Here is a 12159-nt window from a genome sequence, read left to right on the forward strand (position 1 = left end):
AAGTTATTTTGCGATAGATTATAATAATGTTGACAAAGTGAATCAGTTTTGCAAAGCGCTCTGAGTTTGTTTGACTGTGTGATGCGGTTTTTAAACCTCATGATACGTGGGTCGCGGCTGAAACAGCGTGTACTTTCCTTGTTCCCTCTCGTTCAGTTACAAGAGGATCCTGAACTCTTCTTCTTCTGCTTTCTTTCTGAATGGCCTAATCTAGGAATCACATGCATAGCGGATCTCTCCCTTCTGCTTCCTGACTATAATGTGACTTGATTTATATGTGCAAAACGGAAGTAGACGATTTTGCTCTTTAAGCTGTTGAATCTGCTCAGAGCAATATATATATAATACTTTCAGGTGACAGCTTTAAACATTAACATCTTTGTGCGTTTTTTTTTCACTGCGGAGGAAGAGTAAAACTGTGGTCAGTTCAGCTTCCCTTCCAACAATCCTACATAAACAGATTTTTCTTTTACTTTCAGTTTTGTTTTGACCAGCTGTGATCTCTCCCGTTGCCCCGGACCGTTTGATTGAGTCATTCATGACCTGCAAGCGAAACACAAAAAGAACTGAAGCGCTTCAGGAGGGAGATATTATCTTTTTTTTTAATTATTATTTTGTTTTCTATTGTTTTTCTAACGGAACATTTATGACCAGTTTCCAAGTGCACAACGGGGATATTGTGCGCGTACCGGGAAATTCCGTATAACCTTTTTTTTTAAGAAATAAAGTTGGGCAATAGCTTATTTTTCCTCACAGGAAATAAATCAAACTGTCACTTTTTTATTTTTTTATCTATCGAGCCGCTCCACAGCCGTCTGAGACAAACATGAACTCCGAGAATACGCCATTGCTGCGAAGAACTACATCATCTCTGTCCGAGGTTGGAAATGTTTATTTTTAACTCTTCTTTAATGCTTTGCTTCAGTTGGTCGCTGTGTGAACTCTGCAACTCTTCCATCCAGCCATGCAATCTCCATCTTTAATGTTTCAGGTTTTAGTCAGATTGTTCTGACATCGTTCCAGACTTAAAAAAAAACGAGAGGAAGCAAATAAAAACATCACAAAGTAGAAAGAGAAACGGAGAAGTTCACACGAATGTATTTGTAAAGTTATAAGTCTCGGTTTAATTCAGCTTCATCAGCATCCGTCGTAATGAACGATCCATTTTGTCAAAAAGCAGTTTGTGGTTGAAACTTGAAAACAAAAAAAAATCTATAAAAAGTTAATACGATCTAATACTGAAGTGAACTGGTTCCAAAAGAGTGTGCACAAATTAAAAGCGCATTTTTGCAGTTTTAACATTTTTTTAAGCCTTATATTGTCAGAGGGTGTTGTTGTTGGTGGTGAGAATGAACGCGGAGACCCAAATGAAGAATGATGATGAATTTAATCATGAGAAGCTCACAGTCCAGGATCTCAGGCCGCACGGCAGAGCGGAAACACAGAGGCTCAGCACCGGTAGAAAATGAATTCAACAAAGACTGACAAGACGAGCTAATGCCGACACAGGACTTAACAGTTCAACTGTGCCGGCAGACGAACTATCATAAGACAAGGATCCGACAAGAGACAAAGACAACAGGTGGACTTAAATACGCAGGGAGGGTAATCAGGGATTGAGACACACCTGGGAAGCAATCAACAGGGAAGACAGGACAGGAACAGGGCTAAACACAGAAAACCTCAAAAATAACTGCACAGAAAACACAGAACCTAACATATTTTCAGGTAAAGCGAAGTGTAAACTGTTATTGTTTTTAACATTTCCTTGATACTGTAGATCGACTTGATGAAAGACACCGTGCAGTTATAGTTTTATGCTTGAATCGTCCAATAATACAGAACTGTTAGATTTTAAAAAGTTAAAGTTATTTGCTTAGAATGGAATCATATAATTTTTGTTTTGATTTTTTTTTATTTCTCCTCTCCACCTGCCTTTATTTCAGATCAGTAACTCCAAATTGTATCTAGCCGTGTTCTCAGCAGTTCTTGGTAACTTCAACTTTGGTTACTCCCTGGTCTATCCGTCGCCCGTCCTGCCGAAGCTCACAAGTCCCGATGCAGACCCTCGGCTCCGATTGGACCCGAACCAGGCCGCCTGGTTCGGGTCCATCTACTCCCTGGGTGCAGCAGCCGGGGGTCTCGGGGCGATGCTGCTCAACGACCTGATTGGACGGAAGATGAGCATCATGATGTCAGCTGTTCCCTCGACCGCTGGGTGGGTCCGACTGAGAAACCAAAAGTTACTGACATGCAGCTTTTGTGTGGATTATAAAATACGCATAAAAATAGGAACAATGAACTTGAAATTGCAAACAGTTCATTTCAGTAAGAAGCCCTTTATTGTGCAAATCTGACTCCTGGTATTTTGTTTCTTGGATAATATGGATGATTTTCTTTCACATCACAGCTAATCCCAAAATTAATTTCACACCTGATATATTTAAAATAATTTTCAATCCACTTGGAAGTTTGTTTCTATCTGGAAATGAGATCAAGATTTGTTGACAGACAATGAAATAATGTAAAATGGCTAAAAATTTTGAAGTTTTTTTTTAATCTATATATTTATTTAGATTTTATTGTAAAATTCCAAGTGGAAAATTATTCAAATCCTTCTTAATAAACAGTGAAAACGTCTTATTATCCATTACAACAAAGAAACCCAGCATTTAGCAAGGCTTGACTGACATTTACATTTATTTTAAAACCCTACAGAATCTGTGGATCTTATATAAATATGGAATTAAATTACCTGAATGCAAGTTTGTCTGAATGGGTAAGAGAGTGTAAAAAACTTGTGATACAAGAAATTCAGCTAATTATGTTTAAAGAACATTTACACTGTAACAACAAAGATGTGGTTATAACAGGGAACTCAGAGGAAGAAGTGTTAGCAACAGGAAGGGTGTTTTACTGTGTGAGCAATCTCCACAACAAAAGAAGAGGTCAGACTTTAAAGAAATGCCAAGAAACGAGCCCTGATCTCACCACCGAGTAATTATTTAAGCCCTGAAATCTAGTCCAGTCTTACCCAGTCGCTATTGTTACCAAAACTGCTGAACCAATTGACTAATGAAGACAGTTGACTTTGGCTAATTACACTTTTTGGCCTGTTTGCAATAGTTTTCTGACTCATGATTGTCAAAATCTGTACTTGAAACTGGACAGGAAGATATTTTTATTTTTAATTCGCCCCAAAGTTGTAGCAGCGTAGGATTCTGAAACCGCTGTGTTTCGGTAACAACGTGTTGTACATTTATTTGTCTTTCAGATACACGCTGATGGGAGGAGCCGTGAACTTGTCGATGCTCCACGGGGGTCGATTCTTGACCGGTGTTGCCGGGGGGATGACGGCTGCTTCAATTCCAGTAGGTCCAGCTGTCCCTCCGGTTTCCCTACTGGTACCGGATCCAGTACCTTAGCGGCGCTCTGATTTCTGCTTCTGTCACTGGGTTGGAGTCCACTTAGAAAATGTCAAATCTTAATGTTTACACACAGACTGCAGCATAACAAAAAGAAACATTAATGCCTGGTGCGCTATACCATATGAGGTGTTTTGTGTGTTTATGCAACAGGTTTACATCTCAGAGATCTCCCACAAAAAAGTCAGAGGGGCCCTGGGCTCCTGCCCCCAGATCACAGCCGTGTTTGGCACCCTAACGCTCTACGCCCTTGGTAACGTATATCTAAACCCACATCGTCCACACCAAGCTGCTTTTGCGAATAAACAATAAAGAGATAACAAACGAGCGACATCTTTGAAATCTGAAGAAGACACAATACAGGTCATGCGAGGTGCATATTTTCCCTTGTTCTCCTTTGTGCTGAGTCACTCAGGGACATTCTCAGTGACATGTCAGAAAGCTATGTCGGTTATGTGCTTTTGTTACTCCTTCATGCGTTGCTTTTGTTACTACATGACGCACAGGTCTGGTGGTGCCGTGGCGGTGGCTGGCGGTGGCGGGGTGCGTGCCAGCCGTGCTGATGGTCGTCCTGCTGGTGTTCATGCCTTCGTCCCCCAGGAGACTCCTCTCCCTCGGCCAGGAGCAGAAAGCGGAAAAAGCCCTCCGCTGGCTGAGAGGAGCCAAATACAACACGAGCATAGAGCTCAACGCCATACAGGTAGCCGAGTCGGGTTTCTTTGTGTGGCATATTTCAGCAGCAAGGAATTTCAAAAGCATCACATGGCGACGAATTATGAGAACAAGCTGTAAACATTATATGATCAAAGTCGAGCAAATACACATCAAGTCTGTTGATCAATGCTCCACTTACTTTTAATCAGATGCAAACAGATGGGTTTTCAGCCTTAGGATCTACGTTTCAGCATCTTTACAACTTTCTGGAAGTTTTTTTTCCCAGATGTGTGGTGCATAAATGCTGAATCAGTTTTTTTTTTTTTTGGTTCTGCTTCTTGGGATTCGAAGTAGAACGTAAGAAAATGTGACATTTTGTTTTAAACTGGAAGAGAATCGTTTAGGTTTTAATGGAGGTAATATTTACTTATTACTTAAGTGACTTATTGTGTGTTTGTCTTGTTTTGTTTCCACAGCACAGCATTAACACGCAGGTTAAGATCACCTTGGCTCAGCTGGTCACGCCCGTCTACTATCGACCAATCCTGATCTCGGTTGGGATGCGTTTCCTGCAGCAGATGACGGGAATCACGCCAATTCTGGTTTACCTGGAGCCGATCTTTGCCAAGAGCAGTGTCTCCCTGGAGCCCAGGTTGGGACGTCGCAGGAGAACAAATCTGTTAAAAATGTTGCTCTTGTTCTGTCAACTCAAAGCAGAATCCCGTCCTACTCTGCGCCCCTCAGGTACGACGCTGCCATCGTGGGTGCGGTCCGCCTCCTCTCTGTCGCCGTGGCAGCCAGCCTGATGGACAAGGCAGGACGTAAAGCCCTGCTGTACACGTCGAGCATGCTGATGTTCCTGTCCTCTCTGACGCTGACCATGATCTCCCACACCACACCTTGCCCGGCTGTAAATGTTACAGCTCCGAACTCTGAGCTGGGCAACGCGTTACAGGCCAGCCAGGAAACGGCTCTGAGCTTCCTCCCCCTCATCAGTACCGTGGTGTTTATATTCGGTGAGTTTTGACAGCGGGCGTCCTCTAACATCACGAAGAACAGGCGCCAAGTTTGAAATGTGACACAGTTTGTCCTCTCTGACCATGTTCAAACTTGAAGCTTATTATTAATACATATACTTTTGAGTCTGAAACAAAACGATGTGTAAAGCCAAGGCAGCTGAGAACACAGCTGAGAGTTCCCAACACTAGAAATCTACCCATTGCCAAACAGACACCCCAAAAACTTAATGAAAACAAAGTTTCTAGCTTGAATGTGAGTTGAAAATCTCAACCAATTTAACAGAAAGGAAGAACAGGACAGGGAGATTTAAGTCTACAGCAGTAATTTCACTGTGAAAACTACTCTGAGGACACTGTTACACTACAAAAACTGTAAGTCCGTTTACCGTTTGGCACTAAAAAGCCAAACAATGTCATTCATTTGGCTCAGATGCTGAGAAAAGGTGCAGCTAATTATCACAGATAAACAAGCAGGAAAAACATCCAGGCAGTTGTTGTAGATCAAGCAAGCAACTCTTTGGAAAGGCATACAAACAGTAAAAAACAAACAAAAAAACAATATTAAAACAAAGGAACTTTATGCTCACAAACAACATCTTTCTGATCTGGATGGTCTATGTCCTGCGAACCACACATTGTATTTGGAGCATACAAATACAGCAAATACAATGGATTATTTTGCAGACACTTTGACTCGTGTGAGACGCGCTGCTTGTATTCAGTCACGTGTTGAAGTCAGCGACTGCATGTTAATTTTTCTCATTTACTGTAACTTTTATACTTAGCTCCTCTGGTTAAATTGGCTGTTCACTGTTTATTTGTCTACATTCATATCATCAAACTCATTAAACTCTGGCAGGTAGAAACTGTTCAGCATGTTGTCACACCCATTTCATTGAAACAATACACACACACACACACACACAAAAAAAACAAAAACATTATGTGCATATATTTTGTGCTATGTCATCACATTGTTGGCTGTCTCCTAGGATACGCCATGGGATGGGGGCCGATCACTTGGCTGCTGATGTCAGAGGTGTTGCCGCTGGTGGCCAGGGGCGTGGCGTCAGGCCTGTGTGTCACAGTGAGCTGGGTGACGGCCTTCGTGCTCACGCACGCCTTCACCCTCCTGGTGGACGCCTACGGCCTGTACGTGCCCTACCTGATGTTCACGGTGGTGTGCGTCTTCTGCCTGCTGTTCAACGCCGTGTGTATCCCGGAAACTCGCAAGCGCTCGCTGGAGGAAATAGAGAACTATTTCAGGACTGGACGTACGTTCACCATCAGGCAAAACCATCCCAGTGTGGTGTCCAGCTGAAAACAAGAGGTCAATCTGAGCAAAAGGAACCACTGTTGCTTTGAAAGTGAAGCAGTAAAAAGCTAAATGTGACACATTTCAGCTTAAGAACCCGAGATGGCAATTTTAGGGGTATTAAAATATCATTTCTAATCATTGTTTCAAAGCCTTGTAGAAGTTTTCATCTCCTTTGAACTTTTTCACATTTCATCACTGTACAACCACAAACTTCAGTGCATCCCACTGGGATTTCATTTCATAAACCAACACAAGATAACACAAGAAGTGAAAGCTTGTGGTTCTGCATGAGAAAATGACTGACTTCTTTCTATTATTTTACATTATTACTCTATAATTTCTCTTTGTGTGCTATTACTGCTACATATCACATCAATTCTAACTTGTTTCACTTGTGCTCTACTCCTAACATTACCTAAAGTAGCTACATGCTGTTGTGGCAAAAGAATAACACTTGACAGGTGTGATGTAGATTTGCCAGAGCAACAATTATCACGTTTTGTGGTAAAACAAAATGACTGACTGCAGATTTCATGCAACTACACTGATAAAAATCAGAAAGAAAACTCCAGTAAATTAAAAAAGCCAGAATAAATTGTGGTTATATTTATTTACTATGCCAACCATGACGGTTGGAAACCTAAACCACTGAGCCAACCGGATCAGCTGGGCCGGCCGGGTCTTCCTAGCAGCTCCTGTTTGTTAGTAAATGATGAAAATTAAACTTGCTTACATGAAAATATAGCTTATAAATGGCTGTTGTAAACATGTAGGCAACTAAAAGGGAATATGTACGCATGATATGAAGTAATACCAAGTTTGGTTGAAACAGTTTAATCAGATTTTATGTTAAAATGAGAAAAATAAAATGGTCATGTAAATTGTTATTTTGTGAAGTAAATATGTCATTTCAACTGTATTTCGGTGTGATGTTTAATAACTGCAGCAAATCCAAATTTCTTCAATGTTTGCATCCCTTCATCAAGTTGTTCTGCAGGAACTTAATTATAGGGTATATTTTGGGATCAGGGTTGAACAAGAGTTGGTTTATAGTAGCCAGATGGTAAGTAATTACATTCACTAACAACAACAACAACATATTATATCAGATGGAAGTTATCAATCAACTACAGCACCTTTTTTTTAGATCACATTCTAATGGGAGAATTATGTAAGGTCGAGGAGTGGAAAGAAAACAGAAAACTGTTTAGACAGGACATGTTCTTGGAATAATTACATCCAGTACTACATGCAAGTCCAAACACTGGTGCTGCAGAAAATACATGTCACAATACCACGTTTGCATTCCTTAAGGTCGTAGAAAGTTGATCGTTCTGTAAGACTTTTTTGTTTTTCCGTCTTCTAAGAAAGGTCACCGGTTCAAGTCAACCTCTTTGAAATATGTCACAAAATCTTTGAGTGACTTCAACATCAGACCAGTAGAAGCTAAACTGGTTACAACAGTAATACTGCTCAAAAAAATAAAGGGAACACTCAAATAACACATCCTAGATCTGAATGAATGAAATATTCTCATTGAATACTTTGTTCTGTACAAAGTTGAATGTGCTGACAACAAAATCACACAAAAATCATCAATGGAAATCAAATTTATTAACCAATGGAGGCCTGGATTTGGAGCCACACACAAAATTAAAGTGAAATGTTCCCTTTATTTTTTTGAGCAGTATATTAACATTTATTTTTTTCCCCACTGATCCCATAAAGCAAAAAAACCCCCCAAAAAACTATTGTGTTCATTGTTGCAAAATGTAGCGTCACGTCACACGCTGAGCTTCAATTTTATCTCAAGCCTAAGAGAAAAATGTACCTGTAGATAAACAAATGGAGAGAAAGAATGACAGATCCCAACAAAAGCAGATAGAAGATGGACAAAGAGATATTAGGACTGATCCTTCCTTTCTCTCAGTACCTGCTGAGTCAAGGGCTATTTTTATACGTCCAACCACACCCACCTACCTCCACCAAGTCAGTGCCTTCATCAGTCCTTACTGGTTGATGCCAAGAACACAATGAACACTTCCTGTCTGAGAACACTAAATGAAGTAAGTGACAGGAAACACACTGATGATTTGGAATATTTTCTTCACCGTCAGTGAACCAGAATACCAGCTAATCAGATAGCGGTAAACTCTTACAGAGAACGCACGAATGTCGCAAAGACGTCACGTGGCGGCATGTCAGCAGAAAACAATTGGTTCTCAAAAATATGCCACTCCCAATCTAACAAAAACATCCCATAACAAAGGCCATGTAGGTTTGATGCTATGCAGATGACAGTATCTGCTGTGCCTTATATGGGAATTATAGAGGGAAATCATGGATGAATAACTGTAAGAAGCAGCAAAAGAATTGAGACTGGGTCCTTCCAGGAGAAAAACAAGCCTTACGCCTTTTCAGAACTGCATATTTCACAATTTTGTACAACTGACATTAAATGTTAATCAAATACACTGAAGGTTTGTGGTAAACAGATGTTTCTAAACCATCAGTATTATTTTCTGCAGCGACATTTGTCAATGTTGATACATCACTTCCAGAAGGGTTACTAAATTGAAAACATTTTGTTCTCCAACTATTATGACATAATAGTCTCCATTCAGTCTCCAGAGCGTGTGCCGGCGTTTACGTGATAAAACTGCGTCGAAAGTCAAGTAGGGAAGGAAAATGTGTTCTGTCTTTCAAGACTGCTGAGATGATGAGGATCCCTGGTTTGCACTGAACTTGTTTTACATAAATGCTGTCATAGATCATTTTTATCTCATCAACGCAGCACCAGAACATATTTGGAGCTAAAATAAATTAAATCCAAAAAAATGTTCTGGGACTGTTAAAGAATAAAATGTATGCAACCACAACCACATGCCACTCTTATTTGAGGAAGTCAAGAGAAAAGGAATCTCTCAACAGGAAGAAAACACCTGCTTCCATAATTGCTGCTGTTGCCTCCAGCACACATTGGAGGCAACAGCAAACTTGGGCCTAAGAGTGAATTAAAGATTTCACAAAGATTTATCAAAGATTGATAACCTACCAGTGTTTTGAGGGCTAAAAGTCAAACTTACGTGGAGGTGAGCTTGTCGAGGAATGTCGTCCATCTGGCTCATCGAAACAAGCCTCCAACACCTCGCCCTGCTAACGTCACGAGGAGACAACACCCAAAGCCACCTTTTTACTGTAGATCCTCCCTAAAGTGATTTGAGGAGATATAAGACAAAACAAAACAAAAAAAAAACACACATTAAATGCTAAATTTTACATAACTTAGCCTGCTTAGCGTGCTGGACAAAAGTATTTTCTGAACCTTCTTATAATTACTTGTGGTGCAAGCACTAACCTCCAAATTATTTTATTGGGATTTTCAGTGACAAATAAACAAATAGTTGTTCTTCTTTGTAAAAAAAAATAAATATATAAATAAATAATAAAAATGTGTACAAATGAAAATCTAAAGAGTGTGTCTTGCATTTGCATTTCACCCTGCTAAATTAATATTCTGCAGAACCACAATTTGCTGTATTTACAACTCCAAGTCTTTGGCAGCCTAAAAAAATTGTTTTCTTGCAGTTTTGTCCAACATTCAGCTTCATTTATCTTCTCATCATCTCGCCTCTTCCTGCTGAAGTAAAGCACCCTCACAACATGACACTTCTACCACCGTGTTTTACCACGGGTATGGTGTCCAAGGGTATTAGTAGGGTTTATTTGGTTCCACAGAACTGTCCTCTAGATGCTTGCAATGTTACCTTCATAACTGCATAACTATTTTGAGCTTACGTAGAATTCATTTCAAACATGCAAAGCCAGGTTTGTATCCAAGAAAATGCCAACAAACATCCTGCCTCCCAATCAATGTTCATATTTGGAAACCATTTAGTTTGGATACGGTGGAAAACTGGGCCCCAGATTTGACTGTATATTGTTACATAATGTTCAGGTGTTAATTTGCAGGTAAAAGTGGAACCCTTAGGGGTTTGAGAAATCCTGCAGAGTTTTAATTAGTTTCCCTTAAACATAAGCGATACATAAGTCACGCTTCTGGTGTTGCTTATGGGTTTTATCTAGTCAGTTCATGTGGCTCCCATACAATAAGCTGTGAGCCATGACCCACGTTGAGCTCAGGCTCAAAACCATTTCTCAGTTGGGATAGGATTTCATCAAAGCCAAAGAAATCCCTTTTGTGCTCCTAGATATCACCAAGTCTGAATTTTCATTTGTGCCGTTGATCCTAATTTTGGGACTTCAAAGTAAAAAGACTGAACTTTGTTAAAACAAAAATAGTATAAAGACCTTGTAATGGTTTTGAAATTTTATCTGTGTGTCATTTTTCAGTCCATTTCAGTGGCTGTGCTGTGTGACCTAGATATTGTTTCACTTTTCCCAGGTTAATGTTTTGAGCTGCCATAAATCAAATGCAGTCTCTCTAAACACGCCTGTAATCAGTCAAGACATTCAAGACATTCAGTCTAAGGACAGCAATAATAACAATAATGTATAATCCTGAGACCAATGGATGAAAAATGTGGTAGAGCTGGCCTGGTCCTTTTTCAGCTTCCAAGAAACGCTAATCGTCTTTCTTGAGTATCATTTAAGCTAACACTAACACACTCTGTACAAAACAAGGCATGAGAACTACTTTAACAAATCAGCTTTATGAAAATGCTGACACCTAAGGGAGTTTCCTGGTGATATTTTTGCCTCTCGTCTGAAAAGTGGAGTTTCCTCCACAGGGAAGACAATTGAGTTTTTAAGTCTTAAGATCTCAGAGAGTTGAAACTTGGAGATTTCCAGGAGTTTAGATCTAAGCTGCCACTCAAGGTGGGATTGTGGATGTCGCAGTTCAACATACAAAATATTTGGTTGCCATCACCAACAGCGTGTATTTATAAGCAGTCATTTTCGTAAGCTCTCTTTTAAGCCAATATCTTCTTCCTTTCCATGCTCCGACAGCATGTCGACATCATGGCTTAAATCTGACTCACTGTTGTTACACTTGGGATTAACCGAGGAACAATTTTCACAAGACCTAATTAAAGTGTACAAAATCAACATCTAAGTTTTTTTTTTTTTTTGACACACAAGATATCTCTATTGTTTTAAAGCAGTGGCGTTATGGATATATCAGACACATAATTTATCCACAGTGCTCCATGAAACCACACACCTTTGGTTCTGTGGGGCTGGTTTCTTTGAATAAGCACATACAAACGAGGGATGTGGCTGGGCGGATCGGAGCGCTGTGATTAATCAGAGGCAACATAATGAAGGGCTTGCTGAATCACAAACCATACACAACCTTGCAAAAGTATAGTTATCCCCCCCATAAATGCTTTTCACATTTTTGAACATTATGACCACAAACTTTAATGTATTTTTTGCTGACTCATGCAGAATGGGCAGAGAGGATATCTCTGAGAATTGGTAGCAGGACATCAGGCATAGAAACAGTGAGCACTGGGATGCCACAAGGCTGTGTACCGAGTCCTCTTCTTAACACACTCCTCACCACTGACTGCATCCACACCAAGGCAACGCCGTCATAATGTATGTTGACAGAAGGTGCCTGTGAGGGTTTCACCTGGTCCCACAACATTCAGGGACAACAGATGTTTTTCTTCTTAAGAAAACTGAGGAAATTTGGGCTGTCATCCAAACTCCTTTCAAACTTTCATAGCTCTACAGTTCATCTAACCAGAAGGATTTCTACCCTAAATTTCACCAG

General features: G+C 40.2%; 1 protein-coding gene across 1 annotated transcript; it reads left to right on the plus strand.

The window, feature by feature from the left end:
* Window positions 1–308: 308 nt before the first annotated feature.
* Window positions 309–7335, plus strand: slc2a6 (solute carrier family 2 member 6). The gene is made up of 8 exons (XM_014982654.2): window positions 309–880; window positions 1947–2218; window positions 3275–3371; window positions 3579–3678; window positions 3932–4125; window positions 4556–4731; window positions 4824–5095; window positions 6091–7335. The coding sequence occupies exons 1-8, from the start codon at window positions 827–829 to the stop codon at window positions 6417–6419; spliced, it is 1494 nt and encodes a 497-aa protein (XP_014838140.2). The 5' UTR covers window positions 309–826; the 3' UTR covers window positions 6420–7335.
* The last annotated feature ends 4824 nt before the right edge of the window (window positions 7336–12159 follow it).

This window comes from Poecilia mexicana, unplaced genomic scaffold, assembly GCF_051168715.1.
Source record: "Poecilia mexicana isolate PSO_F unplaced genomic scaffold, ASM5116871v1 scaffold_8, whole genome shotgun sequence".
NCBI lineage: Eukaryota > Metazoa > Chordata > Actinopteri > Cyprinodontiformes > Poeciliidae > Poecilia > Poecilia mexicana.